This window comes from Papio anubis, chromosome 5, assembly GCF_008728515.1.
Source record: "Papio anubis isolate 15944 chromosome 5, Panubis1.0, whole genome shotgun sequence".
Taxonomy (NCBI): Eukaryota; Metazoa; Chordata; class Mammalia; order Primates; family Cercopithecidae; genus Papio; species Papio anubis.
Window position 1 is genome coordinate 62961183 of NC_044980.1, and position 22648 is coordinate 62983830.

The following is a 22648-nucleotide window of genomic DNA, read 5'->3' on the forward strand; positions in this document are numbered from 1 at the left end:
TTGCTCTGTCACCCAGGCTGGAGTATAGTGGCATGAACATGGCTCACTGTAGCCTTGACATCCTGGGGTCAAGTGATCCTCCTACCTCAGCCTCTGGTGTAGCTGGGACTACAGGCTGAAAACATTTTTCTAACTCTATTGTTTGTTTGGGCTTTCCTTCATTCTAGCCTCTGAAATCCATTATTTCCTGCACAACTGAAACGGGACAGGCCAGTGGTGACATTGGCCTTTGGTCCCAGGACCTGTTTTTCCAGATCATGGGCACCATGCAAAGACGACTGCCCTAAACAGCATCATTTCCCCAGAGTCATTGAATGTCCTTAAGGTGCGTTTGATAAAACAAAAAAAGGTTTTTGTTTTGAAAATTCTCAAGGATTTCCATACTGGGAAAATGTTCTTTTTTTTTTTTTGACAGGGTCTTGCTCTGTTGCTCAGGCTGGAGTGCAGTGGCAGGATCTTGATACACTACGACCTCTGCCTCCTGGGTTCAAGCAATTCTCCTGCCTCAGCTGGGACCACTGGCATGTGCCACTAAGCCTGGCTGATTTTTGTATTTTTAGTAGAGATGGGGTTTGCCATGTTGGCCAGACTGCTCTTGAACTCTTGACCTCAAGAGTGACCCGCCTGCCTTGGCCTCCAGAGCGCTGGGATTACAGGCATGAGCCACCACGCGTGGCCAAAAATGTTCTTTTTAATGGTGTTTTCCCCACTATTTGGATGGATATATAAATTCAGTTACTAAGATGACTTAGATTTAAATATAAAACACCAGCGTAGCAGATTTTGATTCTTAAATCCACCTCCCCTCATTGTCCCCTGTATCTAAACACCCTTCAATTCTTGAGAAAATTACGATTTCCATAGATTAGTATTCTATCTGTGATAGTGTGTGTTGGTAGACACCCTAACAAATTTATGAATAAAGCCAATACTCTTTTGTATAGTGCCCTTATTTTTTCTTTACGTCTGTTCATATTTGGAATCTAAGCTTTTTTATATGAGGCACTACCCAAATAATCATTTGATACCCTTTGTTGGCATTACATGTTTGGTCAATTATTTTGGCAACAATTATTTATCCGCCACTGGGAACTAAGCACTGTAACAGCTAAAGAAAGAGGTCATACGAGGGAAATTGGAAGACCCATATGTTATTTGTTTCAGTTTTTATGTAGTATACCTATATATGTGTGCAAAAAAATGTAAACTGTTACAAAGCAACATATTGATGAATTTAAATGAGTAGAGCATAATAAAAGCAAAAACCGAACAGAAGAGTGGTTGGAGTGAGGCCATAATAAACCAAGAGATATTTTCTGAAGGAAATGAACATGTTTGTATTTTCCAGCATACTGCTATGGATGTCAGCATTAGGCTCATACATAGTATTGCAGCATGATTCAAAAAGGTGAGATAGAGGGGAAATAAGATAGCTTCATAAATATTACCAAGGAATTTAAGACATGAGCATTTTATGTAGGGAGGTTGAAATGCATTGTTATAATCAGGCTGTGTAATTTCCTTCTGTCAAGACCTGCCCATTTACCAGTAATGATACCTTCTTTCTCTTCTATTTTTGTCTCTTCCTTTAGGAAAAGGAATATATGCTTACTCATTATTTAAAATTCAGAGTCATTTTCCTGTTGCAGTTGGTTTTGTTCCTAGAACCACCAAAGAAGAGTAGAATTAGGTGCATGTGAAACTTTTATTTCTGCTTTTTCTACTCAATCAACTTTTATCTCTTTTTAATTTTTACTCTCTCAACCATCAGTTCTGTATCATGGTATCTCTCCTTGGTCTTTGTGTATTGTATTTCCATAAAACCCAAGGTACGGGGTTGTTAAAATACTTGGATATATATATAAATGCTTGGATATATTATCTACCCTGGCACTAAGTGGTCCTGTCACAAAATCCAGTTAAACACTCACTGAAGTATTCAAATTGTTTCATTTTTAAGTAACATCATATTGGGCATTGGAATTCTTAACTAAACTATTTCTTTCCTTAAATGACATTGGTTAATTCAACAAGCCATTGTAGGAATTCTGTTAACCCAGTAGCTTCTACTACTATGCTACTATGGTAATGACTTAGCTTCCCATAAAGCTGCATTTTAATAGGTGTTTATAGTCACCAATTACCAGGTATTTCAATTACCAGGTACTCTTTGAAAGGAGACTGCTTGTGGTGGGGTGGGGGGCGTTAACATAGATACTTTCTCAGTCAAGTAGCTATTGAATTTTTTCATGTAGAAGACAGTTCATAGACTATTTGGTGGGCAAATGAATAACTGGATGAATATCCATCTGGGAACCCCTAAAGAACTGAAGATAATTCCCTGGCCACCACTGTTCACAGTCATCTGTTATGTGCTTACTCTATGCCAAGTGTTGGGCTGGATTCTGGGGTCACCAAAGGGAAGAGAAAATCTTCACTGCCTTGAGGGTAGCTAAAAACTTAATGGAGGGAAGCTGAGAGCATGAGTGAGTGTGCCACCCAGCTGGGAGAGCAGCACAACTTGGGAACAGCTGGGAGACACCCAGCAGTATGTGTCTTCCTTCACCCTTAGCACTTGCTCCTCTCCAGTTCACTATGTTTCTCTTCTCTCTGGGGTCTAAGGAGCTTAGGTTTCACTGCCTGCTCCTCAGATTGTTGGAGCAGAAGCAGGGAGTGGTGCCTGCCACAGGACATTGGGTCCTAGAGACAGGCCCCAGCATGGGAAGTCGGTGGAAACCCATGCATTGCTCTCTGGCATTGCCACACCTCTTCTGCCACCTGCCTCCCAGCCCTTTGCTTTTCCCCAGCTCTGTCAGCTCCTTGCCTCTGACATCAATGATGAAAGTCAGGGGTGGGGGGATTAGATTATTTCCATTGGCCTTGATAGACTTAGACATATAATAGAAGCTATAATAAGTGAGTTAGGTTTCCATGTTTGTTTGCTGAAGTTTATATCACACTTTATGTCACCAAAACTTGCCCATTTGCAGTCATCGCAATTGTAGTCATGCAAAATCACTTGAGAGAAACAGACTTCAGGGGACTAATCTGGGGACCTAATCACCATTTATAATGTTTTTTGGGGGAAAATGTGTTCTGGATTTTGCACAGCCAACTTACAAATGAGCTTTGGGAACACAATCCATATGTAAGTTGGAGACTTCCTATTATTAGCATTTAATCCTGTGAGGAGAGCCCTTCCTTTGTTATCAGGCCTGTGTGTCCTCAGCCCTAAGTTCCTAAAACCAACACTACTTGAGGAGCTTGAATTGGTGCTCTTGGAGTTCTTTAGATTAGTTATGAGATTTCAGAACCTGCTTACCAGCAGTACTGAGCTCAAGGAGACCTAATTCATATCCTTAAGAAGATTCTTTTAAATCAAGAGAGTGTGTTTGTTTTCCTCTTGTGAACATAGGAAAGTTAATCTGGTGCTCGGTGCCTGTTTTGTGACTCCCCAAGGGTGAAGGGAAGGGAGGGCAATGATTGATTTCCAGATAGGATAAAAACCAGTCAGCACACAATGGGTTACTGCCACCGCTTTCTGATAAGGATCCTGCTTCAACTATCTGAAGAAATTCTTCAAGGTGGAGGATACAGTGGTTATATTACTCTCACCCTTGTTATTATGGAAGGTAAAATTCCTGGATCCTAGATTTAATTTTAAAATAGTAATTTAATAATGTCTGGTGGAAACCTCTTAAAAAAACACTTGGCAACGCATCTCTGGTAGCCCTGTGCTTGAGATGACTTTTAGGCTGTCAGTTCAGAAGGTGGAAGATGTAAACTGTGTTGATGAGTTGGTTTTTCAGCGTACCCTGTTAGGTTCCTTCTTTAAAAAAATAATAATTTTTATAATGAGTATGTCTTTGTGAGCCCTCACAGCCCTTGAAGTTTTTACTTGTTTGGCAGAACTAAGGGCACTGGACGTTTGCAAGCCGCTCACTAACACTTAGAGGAAGGGCATAAAAGGGTGCTCAAGTCAGTCTGTAGGTGGTGGGGGCAGGGTGGAAAGAGGGCATTCCTGTAGACCTGGATGAATCAGCCACTGATTTCTGATGGTAACCCCAGCTGCAAAAAAGTAGGAGGTATTTTTTATGGACAGAACTGCAACTCCTTTCTTTCAGGTTTTTCAGCCTTTTCACACTTTTCCATTCTTCAGACTTTGCAAGTTTTTAAACAAAATCTTTGTATTTCCTCAAAGGAAAGCACACAGTGGACTGCATTGTGAGAGGGAAAGGAGCAAACTCTGTCTCATCTGAGGAGGGGCTCAGATCAGGAGTTGTGTAGGACCCTCGCCTAATTGGGGGTGGTGGAGCCTTGGCTGTGTGCAGGAATGACTGTTCTTGGAGATGTTCTGGTTGTATCATGAGTTTGGGCTCGGTTGGAAAGCACTGCCTCAAGTTCATCAGCAGGAATGAGGCAGAATTCACTACTTGCTGTCTTAAGACCTTTCTGTCTGCCAAGTGTTTGAGCAATCCCTCACATCTCCCCCTTGAACTAAAGAGCAACGACTGGTCAAGAGCCCAGCAGGGATGAAAAAGGTTGGCCCCTTGCATCTTCCATCTGCTGTTTAGACTAAGGGCCACATTCTAGACCACTCTCAGTCACGCTGTCCTGAACCCGAGGATCAGCAGAATTACAGGCCCAATTTCAGGCAGACGTGAGCTTGCATCTGATGACAGGCAAGTACCTACATGTGTCTTTCATTATTCCATAGCCTTAGGAGATGCTGTTTAAGTTGGCAGATATACTTATTGAAAGCAAAGCTTGTTGCTGGTGAGATTACTGAATTTACAAAAAAAAAAAAAAAAAAAAAAAGGGGGATCAGATGCCAAGGGAGAGGGAGGGAAGTGTGTAGCATTTAAAAGTGTGGTGAAGCCATCAAGTTAACAAGAAAAAGTAGAATAAAATGTGGTTTCAATTTGTTGTACTGGGCTCAAGATGATAATATTGCAATAGTAAACTGGAGGGATGTGTGCGTGCAAATGTAAGCACATGTGTGCTTGCTTTCTGAATTCAAAATCCTAGAAGTTATTAGAAGTTCTAATTTTAGTTCCCAATTTAATGTACTCTGATAGTAAATTAGTAATTTTCAAGGGATTTACTGATAATCAGAACAAAGGTTTGCAATTTCTAGGACAGATCCCCAATTTTGGGGGCGGGAAGGAGCACTTTGTATTTCCCTGAAACCTTGAGTTATTGGGGCCGAACATGTAGGACAGATACTGAATGACCAATCCTAATGCTTTTAGCAACTTTGCTAAGTAAAACCCCGCTGCCATCCAGTGGCAATTGGCTATACGGCATGGTAGCTGTAAAATATGCCCTTTTCTGCCTTTTCTCCCTCAGATTCCACCTTTCTCAGATGCTCCCAGTTTTGTTTTTTTCCCAGATGGCACCTGACACAGTACTTGACAGGAAAAATCAAGTTTATGTCTGGCTTAAGTAATTCAGGGCAAATGTGCATTTATTTACCTTGTCTTTTCTAGCAATACTAATTTTTATCTGCATTGCATTTTTATTTTCTCCCCTGATTTGTCATAAAACACATACTTTTTCCTTGAATATTTTTGTTACCTTAGCTAAAGAATTAATGCTTGGTGGTATTTCTTTTTTTTTTTTTTTTTTTTTTTTTTGAGACGGAGTCTCGCTCTGCCGCCCAGGCTAGAGTGCAGTGGCCGGATCTCAGCTCACTGCAAGCTCCGCCTCCCGGGTTCACGCCATTCTCCGGCCTCAGCCTCCCGAGTAGCTGGGACTACAGGCGCCCGCCACCTCGCCCGGCTAGTTTTTTGTATTTCTTAATAGAGACGGGGTTTCACTGTGTTAGCCAGGATGGTCTCGATCTCCTGACCTCGTGATCCGCCCGTCTCGGCCTCCCAAAGTGCTGGGATTACAGGCTTGAGCCACCGCGCCCGGCCGCTTGGTGGTATTTCTGCTCATCATAGTTTTACTTTAGAGTAGATTTCGCTTGTATCTTTGTATTTATGCTTTGAGCTGTGGTTTACCAATTTCCTAGTATGTTTCATGACACTTATCCTACATTTCAGACAAGGATTTATGTGTCCCATAGGATTCAAGCTGGACTTGGAGAAAGAGCCAGCTAGCAAATGGAATTATTCTGACTTGTGAAGGGTTCCAGCCTTTTTAAACTAGGCTCTGAGAAATAAAAAAACAAATATTCTTGGGAAGAAACTGGGTTTGTGAGTACTTGGCTAGAAATTTTAGGAAAGGAAAGAACATTTCCTCTGGCCTCAGGAGCACATTCAATGTGAAATATTGCTGTCTTTAAAAGAGCCAAACTTAAATTTCTATTTGGGTCATTTATTTGACTTGAAAATAAAGGGATCTATCTATATATATATATATATTTTAAGGTTCAGAACCCTATTTTAAATAAAATGACATTCTAGTAAGTCAGGCACAGGCAAGATGCCACCAACATGAGCTATTAATTAAAAACAGCCGGAACTTCTAGAGGTGTTTGCAAGTATCTACCATGAGCTTGGGGACTGGCGAAATCTGGTACAAGTTAGTTCCAGCTGCACACATTTGCCTTATTACAGTTCTTTATAATAAATTAAATGCATGCTTCATACATCCTTTGGTGTAGTCATATTCTCTCAGCACTTGACTAAGCAGGTGGAAAGTTTATTTAGTCAGAGGATGACTGAAAACAATGAACTATAAACGCATCTATATCCACTCCAAGAAAGAGCTAATAAATGTCATGTTTTTTATTTTCCCGTGGACCCCCATTTTTTTTTAATGACCTTTCCAGAATCTGGAGTGATTTTTAAATGTTTGCCCTTTGGTCATAAATGCAGCAAGTAAATGTGAGTCTGCACACTCGAATGTTATATAAATCAGTTGACCAGTCAGTGTTGGAGCAAACTTCTCAGGATTGCTCTGTGAACTCCCTGTTCTCTGGCACAGTCGCCAGATACAAAGATAAACCAGGAGAGACTTATTCCCAAGAAAAGAATTATTCTGCATCCTTAACTTACATATCAACTGTTGAGATGTTTCATTTTTTTGTATGGTCAAGCCCCTTCTCTTGTTCTCTCTCTTCATCAATTAGTATGGAAATTGGAAGTTTACTGAAAAGAGTTTCGAATCGTGGGATTTTAGATTTAAAAAGATCAGAGGGATCATCTACTACAAACTTGCCAAAAAATACAAAATGAAACCCCCCAAAGAATGAATAATCCATTGCTGGGACACTGGAATCTATCTATAAAGGAGAAATCTTATTAAGGTATTTTCATCTTAGGCCTCTAACCCCAAGGGTATCTTTACAAAGACTTTATTTTAGTGAAGCCTTCAATAAAAAGTGACCTCATGTCAAGAATTCTAAAGAGAGGGTTACGGAATATTGGTTTGATATTTAAGTCATTGTTATCTTGGAGCTGGCCTGAATGGACTGATAAGTGGCCCGTCACCAGTTGTAACTTACTTTTACCATTTTAATGTGATTTAAGGGAAGACACTCTTGGAAACGCTTAGTTATGGTTCATACCCATAATCGTGTTTCTTTTAGGTCTTAAAATTTTATGTAATACAGGGGAGTAGATTGCATCAGTGCAGTCTTTTTCTTTTCTTTCTTCTTCTTCTTCTTTTTTTTTTTTATGATGCAAACAAAGCAGTATCTTAAATTAAATCAAGGTTTCTTAAGGTTCCAGATTCTCATTCCTAAATTTTCCACTGAGTAACCTCCACATTCTTCTCCTGCCTTTGTCCCTAGTTGACACAAGTCAGGCCACAATTTTTTTTTTCCTGCAAATGGACGAGCTGCTGCTCAGAGGCTGCACTTACTGGTGAGAGATCCTTCAAGGGAAATGAATCTAGAATGGCCTGGAACATTTGTCGTTGGGTTGCTCCAGAGCTTGATTAGAGCTTCTGAGATTTCTAAGTAGGTGATGAAATTTAACAGCATCTGATTTTCTAAAATGACCAAAGGAGAATTGTTTCAGTCCCTGATTTGCAAAGTACTCACTTTTTGGCCCTCTCAGAATTTTTGTCAGATGAAGATTTTTCCATGCCATGAATGTAAGAAATAACCCACTCTTACTGACAAAGGGAAGTTAGTGTTGTAAAGGAATAAGTGATGATTCGGGGCTCTTGGAAGTCTTTGGAGGTATTCATGCTCGATTAAGCTATATCCCAATACCATCATTATCTGGGTCAGCCTCCGATTCAGCCTCATCCTGTGCTTCAGCAGTGGGGTAAAACAAATGTCACTTGTTAGCTGCTTCTTCATGACCTTTATAGACTTTGCATTAACTTGAAGCCCTGTCCCCAAAAATAGTGCTTGGGGGGAAATGAGTTAGTGATTTTATGAAGATAATGGGAGTTGAGGAAAACACTTAAGTTTGCTTTTCTGAGCTCTAGCCTCATTTTACTTCTCAGCCTATTTCATTGTCTCCACTGCTTTTTCTAACTTGGAAGGAAATCAGATGGCGAAAGTGAAACATACTGGCTGTCAGTGTGAAAAAGCTGCTCCCTATAGCACTGGAATTCTCTTGTCATTAATAGCTCTTGTAATCAACAGATTCTAATGTACAGAGTCATAAATGCTCTTGTTGTCATTTGGAAAATTACAAACTCCCAAAAAGTGGTGATTATTTGGGGCTTTGGGTCTGCAAGACAGTTCACATTAAAATGCCGATAATATCTTCAAAAACCACAGAGCCATGGGCCTTGCAGGCTTGGTAACTGACTGCCTTTGTGGTGTGGTTTTATTCTTTCTACTGAAGCACCTGGTTGAAAGGAGTGGGATGCTGAATTCATAGGGGCGTGTTCACAGAAATCTTTAACACCAAGTATCTGTTTATTCAAGATAGTGCATAGTTCAAAGCAACCCTGATTCCTTAAACTAGATGTTTGTATGTTCTTTAATGAAAACAGCCTGAACATGGTTATTAATCTGGGTCTTTCTCCATTCTGACCACCCCACTCTGCTTTTCTCTTTGAGTATCAAAGAAAAGTATAAAAACATTTTGTAATTAATTATTTATTTATTTATTTTGAGACGGAGTCTAGGTCTGTCGCCCAGGCTGGAGTGCAGTGGCCCGGATCTCAGCTCACTGCAAGCTCCGCCTCCCGGGTTCACGCCATTCTCCTGCCTCAGCCTCCCGAGTAGTTGGGACTACAGGCGCCCACCACCACGCCCGCCTAGATTTTTTCTGTATTTTTAGTAGAGATGGGGTTTCACCATGTTAGCCAGGATGGTCTCGATCTCCTGACCTTGTGATCCGCTCGTCTCGGCCTCCCAAAGTGCTGGGATTACAGGCTTGAGCCACCGCGCCCGGCCTCTTTTTGTATTTTTAGTAGAGACAGGGTTTCACCCTGTTAGCCAGTATGGTCGCGATCTCCTGACCTCATGATCCACCCACCTTGGCCTCCCAAAGTGCTGGGATTACAGGCGTGAGCCACCGCACCCAGCAACATTTTGTAATTTTTTAAAGTGCCACATAAATTCAAGGTATTATTGCTATACTTCTTTTCTGTTACCTTACGAAGTTGATTGTTGTTGAAGCACCAGCAGTATGCATGCATGGGTATTCAGAATGACCATCTAGTCTCAGCTGTGCAAAATCCACTATTCATGCTGGGCACAGCGGCTCATGCCTGTAATCCCAGCACTTTGGGAGGCTGAGGTGGGCAGATCGCTTGAGCTCAGGAGTTTGAGACCAGCCTGGACAGCATGGTGAAATTCCGTCTCTACAAAAATTAGCTGGGTATGGTGGCATGTGCCTGTAGTCTCAGCTACTTGGGAGGTTGAGGTGGGAGGATCACTTGAGCACAGGAAGTCGAGGCTACGGTGAGCCATGATCTCACCACTGCACTCCAGCCTGCGTGACAGAGCAAGACCCTGTCTCAAAAAAAAAAAAAAACAACAGCAAAAACAACAAAATCCACTATTGAGGTGAGCATTTTAATGATCTTAATTAGACCTATTCCAGTGATTTATTCACAGCAAAGTACTAAAGAGCTATGTTTTCAAGAAAGATTGTGCCTGAAATTCTACAATTAGAATTTGGCTTGAGACCCTGTTAAAATCAGCAACATCTCTGTAATATAACACATAAAGCTTCATTGGTCATTTTTCCATTTCATTTTTGGTTTTTCATTTCCGTGTGATTGAGTTTAATAGACTCTTCTCTAAGAGGCTAGCTTTTGAGTGGCGCAAGACTAGAGAAGACCATAAGGCACTATGCAGTCTCATGGATTGGGAGGTGTGATTAGCAAGCGTGTGAGATAATGGAGAACGAAAAATAATGCCAAGCTGGGTTAAAAAAAAAAAAAAAAAAAAAGTTTGGGAAAGAAAAAACAGGTGCTCAAGATAAGCCTCCTATTTTTCAGTTTGGCCTAGCCCTAGCCCTATTGAAGAAGGTTAGTACATTCACCTGGCCAGTTGTAGCTAACTTGGTTACCTGGCAAGTGGCAGGGACACAGTACATTAGTACTTGTCCTATGGTACAGGGCATGCTTCTCAGGGTGTGGCCACTCCAGGGAGAGGGAAGACGTGCTTTATGGGGCCTACTCAGCCATCACTGTGATATGTGCCACCAGGATCTCAGGACCTTTCGTGGTCCAGTCTGAGGTGGGAGCACCACAGAAGCAAGAGCTGCCCGGCCCGGCCAAGCCCAGATTACCCTAAAATCTTACCACTTTTTTCCCTTCAGCATTTTAAATTATAGGAGCAAGTAAAAGTATACATAACACAAGGCAATCTGAACAGGTGGCTGATAGCTGCTCCATCCAGAGGAAGAGTCATGAAGTTCCCCCTCCCCACACATTTCACCCCGTCTTGTCTACCAGAAATCCTGTGGAAATGCAGACATAGCCATGGAGGAGTAACCCATGAACAAAGGGCTGGTAATTATAATTTAATGTTGTTCTTTTTACCCCTTTGGCTGGCTGGCTGTGCAAAGACAGGCCCCGCAGGGAAGTAATGTATTTGTGACAGCCAGTTGGGGTGGGGAGAGATGGGCTGTATTACACTTTGAATTTATTATGTTCTGCTAATACTTTTACTCCTATGCTGGAAAGTTATGTTTTCCTTCCTTTGTTAGACAATTTTTGCAGAGCAGTTTAACATTTTCAAACATTCACTATATATAGCACTTTTAAAATCCAGGAACTGTCATTTCCAAAGAAGACTCCGTGTCTATAATATTAATTTCCTGTCCTCTCCTCATGGCCTTTTTCAGACATCCACTGTAGATAGCCTCTGTTCCCCAGGAACTACCATTTCCAAAGGAAACTCCCTCGCCTATAATTCCCTGTTCTCTTCTTGTTGCCTCTCCTGAATAATAATTTTTGATTCAGTACCTTTTAGCTATTTATAATGTTACCATATAATCTGAGTTTGGGAACTGCTTGCCACTTCCAGTTTCTGACACCCAAAACACATTTGCTGCTTAGGGAAAACAATAGCATCCTGAATTTTTAGAAGACATAGTTTTCTCTTGGGGATCCAAACTGGAAGCAGATATTTGAGCTGTGAAGCCCATTTTTTCTTAGAAGAGTCAATTAGGAGCTGGGTTGAAACTTCACAGTCTATGCACTTAGAGTCAGGTTTTAGGACTAGAGCAAGCACTGTGGGCACCTGTTGTAAGAAAACATCTGACAGCGCGAGGTGCTAAATTGCTTCAAAATCTCCTCCACAGCTCGTTGGGATGCTACCTTTTTAGCAGGAGTTTGAAGCCCAGGATGCACTTAACATTGTAACCAACACAGTTGAAAAATAGGTTCTATGTTCTGTAGGGATGGATTCATTAAACTGCATGTTCTGGAAAAAGGATGTATTAGAGACTTTGAATTTGAGGCTCCTGTGTTATGTACATCTCTGAGCCATCTTAGGAAGAAAAGCAGCTCCTTAAGCTGCCTGCCTCTGCCTCTAATACTAGGTACATATTTTGACCTCTGCCCTCTTTAAGTTCTTTTCATTTGTCTTGTAGCCAGTATCGGACACGTTAATGACCACTAACTTTATAAATGAAACTATTGCAGTTCATAATGTCAAGATGTGAACCTAAGCAGGCCTTCGGTTTTCTGACTTAATAGCTGAACCATATCAGTCTTTCCCTGATCGTGGAACCTTCTGTCTTCTGCAGTCAGCAGACTGTCTCTAATGAGAGGTGCACAGATACTTTTGATGCTTATTTTAAGGGAAGCCAGTGGCAGATGGAGAGCCATCAGATGAAACTGTTATTAATCACGCCATTTCTGAAGATGTTCTGACTCTACACCCTGCATGGTGACAAACGCCAGGATGCCAAGTTCCTAGTATTCCAGCAGGTTCTTAGTATATAACAAACACTATCAGTGCCCCCAGCTCCCCTGTCAACTTTGACTAAATGCCTTCCAATAGAGTTAAGCTGTTTTTATCTAATACATGCTAACAGTAAAAGGACATAGAACTCTTATTTGACCCTCTTAGCATCTAAGGCATATGATACTTTTTTTCTTTATACTTATCTTTGAATTCAAAGCTAACACATTCTTCAAGTAACCAAGTTCACACTAAAGAAAAATTGAAGGCCATCCTCTAGAGCCATGCTGCTCAGTGTAGGAGCCAGCAGCCACATGTCAAAGCCACACTGAGCCACTGAAAGGTGGTTGCTATAAATTGAGATGTGCCGTGAGTGGAAAACAAGAGAGAAATGAAGACTAACATATCTGCTTAATAATTTTTATATTGATTGTATGTTGAAATGATTATATTTTGGATATATGGGGCTAAATAAGAGATTAAATTTCACCTGTTGTTTTTGCTTGTGATGTGGCTACTAGAAAATGTAAAATTACATGTGTGGCTTACAGTGAGACCCCACTATTTACAGAGCACTGAAAGTCATTCTTCCCCTTAATTCCTTATCTAAACTCGACTCATTGGCTATTTTGTGTTTCTGCACCTTTTCTTCCAAAATGAAGTTGCTAGAAGGCATGACTATGGAAACACTTTATCTCCTACTGTGATTTTTCAAGAGTGAGGAAATTTGGTTGTCACCATGAGGGGGAGGGGTTCTGTTCTCATTTGGTAAACATAGACCAGATACGCTAAACATCCCATAGAATATCTTAGAAAAAGAAAATTACAGTAAGTAGAGAAATTGATCAAAGAGTGGCTATTCTTGAACTGTCTGCTTTCCAGGTCTTTTTGGCTAGATAACTCTTTTTCTAACTTTGTTGCCTGGGTTTTGGCTTAACGTCCAAAGTAGTGCACTGAGCTGCCCCCCAAAAGGGGTACAGTTTGTAAGGAAACCATATGCCCTATGGGACCTCATGGGATGACATTGAGTGCATTAGGATCTCTTGGAAGGGAGCTGCCTTTATGTCCTCTAAACCAGGTCATCTCTTATCAGTTAAATCCTGGTGCTGACTAGTACAGCTGTGTGAGCCTGGACAAATCACTTCTGAGCCTGTTTTTCTTCTCTGTGCAATGAAAATGATGATAGAACCTTTCTTATAATGTTGTGAAAGATTATATTTTCTGAGATAATTTTAGTAAAGCAACTTAGCATAGAGCCTGATACATACTAAGTATGTTGTGTATGTTGGCCATGATTATTATTGGCTTCTTGGTAATGAGAGCCTCAGATACTAAGGGCAGTTTTTAGTGTATTATTTCAGACCTTGTGTAATCAGAAATACCACATTTTTGAGAATGTATTCTTTTCCAAAGAATTAAATGACTCTCAGAGGGGAATGGATAAACCCACAGAGGTTTTGGAAATGGAGCTGTTTCCTCTAAGTTTCATGACTTCTAATTAAGCCCCTTTATCTGTTTTATCCCTGACATTTGTACTCACTGTGTAGATCATGAGCTAATTTTGCATGGACTCTCCCCTCCCATCATCTCTTAGAGCTCAGCAGTGCTGTGCATGCATTGGTTAAAAATCTCAAACTGTCCAACTGAATTGCATTTATTAGCAATTTAATGCTGAAACTCAAAGAGGGAGAAGAGGAGAAAAAAAAAAAATCAAAGATGAAGTGGAAAGAGAAGGGCCCTTGGATACAGCCAGACAGGGGTTGTAATATCTGCTCTGCCAAACACTAGTTAAGTGATCTTGGTGTAGTCACCAAACCTCTGAGTCTCTTTCCCACATACAAAATGAGGTTGATGTATTTCACAAGGCGGTTATCATGACTCAAGGAAATAACCTAAATGACTAGGGCAGTGACAGTTCACCTCTCTCTCTTCATGTTGCTCTCAGTTTCATGATCTCCTCCTCCCCGCAACCCCATGATTTATAGAAGCCAAGTTACATTCTCTGATTTATAGCTGCTGTAACTTTGGAATACATTTAAGAACATGGAATTGGTTGTCTTTTGTTAGATCCACATACAGAAGTCACAGAAATGTTTTCATCATTTTGAATTTTACCGTTCATTCTAGCAAAGTGAAAATTTATACCAAAACACTATTTTAAACCACCTATCCCCTGGGTTAGAAATTATAAGTTAGTGTAGCCCAGTGAAGTATAATTAAATGTTGCCATTCTCCCATTTATTTAACTTCCTTCCCTCCATATTTGAAGTAATTTTCGCTTGGTGCCAACTCCAGCCATTCTCCAGATGCCTGTGATCTCTTCCAGATTTTCAACACATAGTGGCTAAAGATAATATAGAATTATTTTTTAAGTAATTTGCGATTAAATGTAAATTTAGTAATTTTATGTTGGGACATGTGATCTCCTTGACGTTTTCTCTAAAACACAGAATTTAAGAACTATAAATGATTTTAGAACATCTAGTTAAACCTCTACCACTTCACTGTTATGACAGTGAGGCCCGGAGACATTAAATGTTTTGCCCAAAGTTACCAACATGTTGTTGGCAGAAAAATCTGGAACATATGGCCTCATCCATTGTCTGATTTTTTTCTACTAGCACAGTGCCTTTTCAATTGCTTTTTATATGATATAGTGACAATCATAAATAGGTAGGGGATTTAATCAATACTCTTTAAAAAGTCACAGAAAGAAAGCAATTGTATTGAAAACCCCTTTCTAGTTTTTCCAGTAGGTTACATTAAATGGCCCCAAAAAGTAATTTATGGGCTAAAATGAATGTCTTCAGAAGGCTAACATAAAAGATGACCAACAAGGGGAAACCTGAAACAGCCTTTTAGATAATTTGCTTAACTTCTAGCCCTTTTAAAAAAATTACTCAAGCTCCTATTAGAGCCAACAAAGAACATCTGTTGTTTTATTTATAGCCACAATTTCTAAGAAGCATATTCTATAGCAGATGAAAAAGTAGTTGACAGCTTATAATTCATAAAGTTACTGAGGCCTAATCTAATAGAACAAAATGTACAAACTCCCTCCTGTGGTTCAGGCCCTATCACCTCCCTTTCAGCTGAAGACAGAAATGGCGCAACAGAGAAGTGGAGCATAGGTTGTTATGGTTGTTAAGGAAGAGGCGACTCTGAGATGATAATGCAGAAAGGAATACCCCGCAGTGATAAATGATTGCTTTCACCTCTGGGCCGTCCATCAGCCTGAGTCACTGCTACTTTTTCATTAACAACGTTGTACGGATTTTCATTATAGGAGGCCAACATTTTGCTGTGTTCAATCTACAGATTGTTAACATTGTATTTCCATCAGGAATCTAAAGTGTTAATTAAAATGACCGATTGAATAGTTCCCTCTCTGAGTGAAGCTTTTAGTTGACCCCTTTCACCAGTTAGCTCTAGTCTATATTGACATAACTTTCTCCCTGCTGACTCTTGAGCAATTATTAGAATTCACTCACTACTCAAATATCACCTCTCTGTATCTGTTGGCTTATTTCTGAGAATCTTTTTGAGAACATGACCAGGCTTCTTTCTATAATCGATATATATATATATATTCTATATTTTGGTTCTACTATATCTACAGGGTCTTCTGTATATCAGTTTGGTATGTTTTTTTTTAAGTGCCTTGGTTTGGCACTAGTAACTGTAGTACTATTTATTACCCTGAGCTTTTTTGAGAATGTAGTGATAGGGTCCAACATCTGCCCAAATTGACCCATCTCAAGTTATAATTCTAAAACCGTAACCAGAAGAAGCCCAATAATTTCTTTAGCAGAGAGGTGAATAGCCTCTTGTTCATTTCACTGCTGATCATGGTCTGTTTTTGTCTGAGGTAGTGAAAGTATGTTGCTTCATTTTATTAAACTCTGATTCCTTACACAATTAAGGATTGTGTTTACTTTTATCTCAAAATTGTTACTTTTTAATATATATAGTCTTTTTTCAGTGATCTTTTCAAACTTTTAAAATGAAGTCTGAATAAATATTATCTTATGCATTTCTTCTGCACCAGCTGATAGGGAATTTTCTGTACAATGTTTCCAGGCCTCTTGCCTTTCTTGCCTTTATTTTTCTTTGCAATTCCACATGCAGGTCATTGCTTTCCCTTTCTCTCCCTTTTTGATCATGGGTGCTTCAACTCCCTTCATATATTTGTTAAGCATATTTTACTAAGATTTCATTTTGGGGTGCTTGCAAATATATATTACAAAATATGTATTTTAAAAAAGTTATTTGCGGGGCCCTCTGTCCACCTGATGATTAACTAGAAGAGTCTTTTGTACCTTGCTAAAAGTGATAAGTTAGCTAGCTATATTTAGCTGTATAAAACCCATTACATCCTTGGGGAAGAATGTGCTTTGTTTAGCTTTATGAGAAAATATTTAATAAATGCTGTCTTGAAAATATTTAGCCTGGCTGAGTGGGCTGGCAAGGCTTCAATACTGATAAAGCAGAGGTGATGGTGAGAAGCTGGCCTTCCAGTCCAAGCTCAAGTTGAAAAACGCACCTCTTGTCACTAAGGGTTGCAACTGTCGCCAAGTGCTTGTCCATCAGTGTCATGTAAAGATTTTTTAACCTCACATATGGCATCATGCAGCGTGTCTGCCTAAAAAGGCAACCTAGATTCACAGAGAGGTTACAATTGGCTTTGAAGTCCCATCTGTTCTTTAAAATCCTAGCTTTATTTCTTACTACTGGTATGACTTCAGGCAACTTGTTTAACTTTTCTTAATCTCAGTTTTCTCACCTGTAAAATGGGGACAATGATAATTCCTTCGAGCGTTGTACAGATTCAATGAGATAAAACGCTGAGCAGAGTCTCTTACACTAAGTGTTCACCACATGGGAATTATCATCAGTAGTAGTAATTTGTCATCAGCCTAACATTTTCTGTCCCTCCCTAACTCCTCCCACCCCACAGGAAATACAAAGAGCAAAGTCCTCTTGAATGTGGTGAGGTGGGAAAGGCTCTGGCATGGGCATCAGGAGGCCTCGGTCCTCGGCTGGAACTTCCTGTGGGACCTTGGGCAAGTTGTGGCTTACATAATCCCTCCCCACTTATCAGTACACAATGCACAGGGCAGCAGAGCTCCCAGCTGCTAATCTCTCTTTTGATACCTAATTCATTGTGATATCAGACTGAATTTGATATGATAGCTAGACCCTCCAGTCCATAAGCATCAACTGGGGTCTGGTGTAAGATCAGCCTGTAAAATTCAGGCATGTAGGCAACAAGTTATCAGTAAGAAGGTCAATCATTGGGATTCTGTCTCCCACAGTGGTCTGGATTTCCTCTTTGTGGCAGGTGGGGTCAGCCTCAATCCTTGCTACTCAGAGTGTGGTTGTGGTGCGAGGACTGACAGTGTGGGCATCACCTGGGAGCCTGCTGGAAATGCAGAATCCCAGACCCCACCCCGACCTGAATCAGGCTGTTAATATGTACATTAAAGTTGGGAAACCACTGCCTCAAACCACTGCTCTTGGTAATATTCTGACACATAGAGGGTATTTACTAAACACTTACAGAATTTGTGTTTGACACTGACATTTTCTAAACAGGGTTCCATTCCTTTCTTTGGGTGTAGTGTACTGATGTGTTAGGTCAGGGTTACCATAACAAAACACCACAGACTGGTGTTTATGTCTGTACCACCATAGACATTTAGAAATCTATTTCTCAGAGGGTGCCAGTGTGGTTGGGCTCTGGTGAGGGCCCTCTCCCTAGCCTCCAGGCTGCTGCCTTGTCACTGTGATCTCACATGGGAAGGGTGGGAAGAAAGGTCTCTGGTGCTGCTGCTTATAAAGGCACTAATCCCATTGTGAGAGCACTTGTCCTCAGGACTTCCTCTAAACTCAGCTGCCTTCCAAAGGCCCTGTCTCCAAATACTATCACATTGAGGGTCAGGGCATCAACATGAATCTGGGGAGAAGGGACACAATTCAGTCTGTAGCAGCTGACTTCGCATCTGACTTTAAAATGCATCTTTTTTTTTTTTTTTCTGAGACAGAGTCTCGATCTGTCGCCCAGGCTGGAGTGCAGTGGCCGGATCTCAGCTCACTGCAAGCTCCGCCTCCCGGGTTTACGCCATTCTCCTGCCTCAGCCTCCCGAGTAGCTGGGACTACAGGCGCCCGCCACCTCGCCCAGCTAATTTTTTGTATTTTTTAGTAGAGACGGGGTTTCACCGGGTTAGCCAGGATGGTCTCGATCTGCTGACCTCGTGATCCGCCCGTCTTGGCCTCCCAAAGTGCTGGGATTACAGGCTTGAGCCACCACACCCGGCCTAAAATGCATCTTTTAAAAAAAAAGATGTGCTGGCAGATAAACATGTAAATAAAGCCAATATGATAAAATGTTAATCGTAGAGTCTAGGTGAAAGATAATGTGGGCGTTTACTAAGCAATTCTTTCAACTTTTCAGGATATTTAAAAATGTCAGAGAAAAAAACCCCTACTCTCTGTAGTTATTTGAAAGGAATCTGGTGCTTGCTTTTTTCTCCTCGTTTCCATCCAGGCTTTCTTAAGAGTGCTTGTTCGGTCTGGCTGGACAAACTTGCCTTTTTGGCAGTTCCTCTCTCTCTCCCCACTCACTTTCTCCTTGGTCAGCCAGTGGCCTGCTTCTGCACTGTCAGTGAGGTCCCAGCCTGTATCCAAAGCTTCTTTCTGGTCTCTAGTCTGCCAGTAGCATCTTTCTGTCCAGTTCCTCTCCATCCCCTGCCCTGTCCTAATACTAATCAGGGGATCTTTCAATTGCTTGTGACATCGCAGCTTCTCAAGTTACATTTTAAGACTCTGCTTTATTATTTTTAAGCATTTCTAACATGACATTGTATAAGTTTGACTCTGAAATTTATCATCACATGTAAGTAGGAGAGAAGTGTCTCCACAAGTTTGCCCTCAGCCAGAGATAGTGTGGTTCGTCTGGAATGCCCCTGCCTTTCTCTGGTTATTAATAGGGGCTCCTATTGCTTTTCCATTTACAGTGTTAATTATCTGCATTTCAAAGTAGTTCATAACGAGAGAGAATATATTAACTTGTTATTTGGGGAGGAAGTACAAAAACTGCTATTATCAAGATCATTTAACTTGAACATAATCAGAAAGTATTAAGGTTATTCCCCTTGTGGGGTTGACCATCAGATATCTGTGTGTTTCGTAATACCCTTATTGCAGATACCTTTTAAAGAAGGGAGGCTTGCGGGAAGTGTTGGGAAACTTACTATAAGCTTCTTTCCTTGACTGGCACTTGTATACTCTGGCGCAGGGAAGACAAGCCCAAACTAAATACATAGGCACTACTTAAGAACTTTGCGACATTGGCCAAATAGTTTCCTTGCCTTTAAATTGGGGATAATAGAGACTATATACCTTTGAACTGCTATGAAAAATAAATGAAAATGTTTTTGTAAAATACTTACTGTGGGAATGTGGCTCCTAGTTGATGTTCAGTACTAATCATTCATTCAGCAAACAGCCTACCGCCCATTGCGTGGTATGGCCTATGATTTGTCTTTTTTCTTTTGGGGGGCTTCTGGGTCACACATCGTATGAAATGTTTCTTAGCACACCGAAAGACCAACTTTCCTTATAAATCATTGGCTTCAAAAATCCTGTGGACTCAAGTATAAATTATTTTTCTGATGAGGAGAGGAGGAAGCCCCTTCTTCCCCATTTATATCCTGCCTAGCATTTTAATTTGCTACACACTGTAAATTGTAATCTTAGAATCAAACTCCAATTTAGGTGATAAGGATCACAATTAATTAGGCTAGCCTGTCAAAGATTAAATGTAATCTTGCATTTCAGTTACCTCTTAACTCTGAGGCTTTAGCTAAGGCTATCAGAAACAAAGCTGTTAGGTCTGCTTATGTTTAATAAGATCTTTGCCTGCTGTTTGTTTTCTATACCAGTCTGTTGTCTAGAAATAAAACGAATGGACAGAGGATCTCAAATCCCTTTCATTTGTTTTTAGCTGTGCGGCAGGAGAGATAAATGGGAGAAGATAAACTTAACGATATTAAAGACTAATTAGGGTATCTGAGGAGATTTGCAAACTTCTAGTTTAAATCTGTTGGCAACTCTTTTAATTCCCTCCTGCTAGTTATCTCTGAAAATAATATAGTTATGGCTGAAGATTTATTTCCACGTCTACTCTTTGTACTCTCATTTTCAGTTGCCCATACTTTTTTTCTCCTTCCTCCAAAAAAGAAAAAAAAGTTCTTGTTTCCACCATGCTCAATATAATTTAGTACACAGTCGTTCCAACTTCATTTTTTCTTCACATTCAGTGTTCAGTGTTCAGTATTCTGAATGTGAAGAAGTCTAGTGACTCAAATATATTAGTATTGTGGTCCTTTTGGGGAAAAGTGTGATAAATTGAAAATATTTTGGTTTTGACTTCTGAGGATTTTGAGTATTATGTATATATACAAAGGCAAAATGCAAGTGTTTACCAAATATGCTTCCAGCTTACTTCCTTAGAACAGTATTGAGAAGGGTCTAAGTATGATAATTTGTGGTCTTAAAACCTGCAGTCGCAATCAGTGGATTTCCATAATCTAAACAATAATAAAGATTACATGACTAATTCTAACAATAATAACTACCTATTAGTTTGTGCTTTCTACATACTGGGCATGAGGCTTGTCATGTTTATATATATATATTATTCATTTAATCCTTATTATTGCACATAAGTATTCCCATTTTACAGATGAATAAATGGGATTCAAGTTAATTAACTCACCCAAGATTGCTGAATTCAGTACGTGGCAAAGCAAGGATTAAAACCTAAGCCTCTTTGGCTTTAAAGCTCTGCTTCTAATCACTTTTTTACTACTGATTAAACAGATGTGTCCCAAAATTAAGGAACTCGTCGCTGGATTTTTTGCTTTGTTTTTGCTTAAAGAGCACAGGCCATCATTTGTTGTAGTGTCACCCATAAAGCTTAATAAGTTTAAAGTTCAGGATTTTAATCATTACAAGCATAAAGTATGAATATGCTTAAAAGGTTTATTTAAGAAAAGAATTGGGATTAGATTTGCCCACCAGAATATACATTTTTCACTTGAAGTCCTGAGAGAGATTCAGACAGAAATAGCTTTGACTCAGTAGCAGTTAGCAGACAGACTAACATCTTGATATAATATTGATCCACACTTTGCATATACACTTTCTTTTCTTTGTATTACATTTTTAGAGGTAAGTGACAGTTTTTCACACACTTCCAACCTGCTTCCATCAGTAACGAAATATTTGGCTTGGGCAGCCTCTGGAGTCCCAGTGTTTCAGCTTAAACTTTCCACTCGGCCCTGCCAGGCACTAACTTGAAAATATCTTTTTTTATGGAGAATGCCTCCCGAAGGTGCAGCTGTGTGCTGGTTTCATTTTGCACTTCATAACGGTGTTGGCACCACTTAATGCAAAGAATGCCACTGTCTCCCACACACCGCTGGTGCCCAAGGACTGTCGAGGCCTGTCCATGTCAGTGGTTTGGGAAGGGCTGAAGTTTGGAGAGAAGGCTCTTTTTCTATTCCGTGTGATTGGCTGTCACCAGGGCAAAGGGGGAAAACCAGAACTAGTGGAAAATGCAGCATCGGATGTGTCATCAAATATTCTTCCTGCAACCTGGAACACCTAGTTCATTGGTGTTCTGGTCAACATTGAAGGCTGAATCCTCCTTTCTTTTGAAATAATGCATGTCTTGGATTCACTACTTTTAAACATTTCTGCTGATATTTATCCTTTTCTTTCTAAGCAATACTGATTTCTCAATGAAAAATGATTCAGCTAGTGAAAAACTGGGATTGGGTTGTAGTAAAGGAATCAACAAATTTGCCCTGATTCTGAAGAGTGGAGTTGGTTCTCCAGACTTATACACTGTGCTACAGCAAGCTTCACAACCAAAACCCATTACTTATTCAGGTATAAAAATCAAAAGCTGAACTGTAGTGAGAATTTATATGTAAACTGTTGGAGGATGGTGCTCTGTTAATCTGTGTTTGTTCCATACAACCCCTCCCATATAATTGATAATATTTGCATCTTTTTGTTCTTAGTCCTATTATTTTTTGGTTCATCAAACTTTGTAACGTGGTGCTTTATCGTGGACTTTTCAAAGAACAACTTGCCAAATTTGGTAATTCCTAGCAATTGTCATTTCCTGTTGGAATTTCTTAAAATTGAATCTAATGGAAAAGTGATTCTTGACCTTGTGTATTTAGTAAAATTAAAGGCATAGTTGATTTTAGGATTGTTATAAAAATTAATATTTTGTTTTAAAATGCTTTTTAGACTTTCAATGGTAATTGATCCTATTGTTGGAAGTAGATGATATA

General features: G+C 40.1%; 1 protein-coding gene across 5 annotated transcripts in view; it reads left to right on the forward strand.

Moving 5' to 3' along the window:
• The window catches only part of PIK3R1 (phosphoinositide-3-kinase regulatory subunit 1), an 85213-nt gene that overhangs the window by 30833 nt on the left and 31732 nt on the right, over positions 1-22648 (forward strand). Inside the window, exon 1 of one of the 5 annotated variants that reach the window (XM_021939409.2) lies at positions 10692-10878. The exons of the other annotated variants lie outside the window; for them this stretch is intronic. Within the exon in view, the coding sequence (XP_021795101.1) occupies positions 10776-10878 (103 nt within the window). The 5' untranslated portion in view covers positions 10692-10775. Of the gene's footprint in view, positions 1-10691; positions 10879-22648 lie in introns of those variants that run through there. 5 annotated transcript variants of the gene reach the window in all.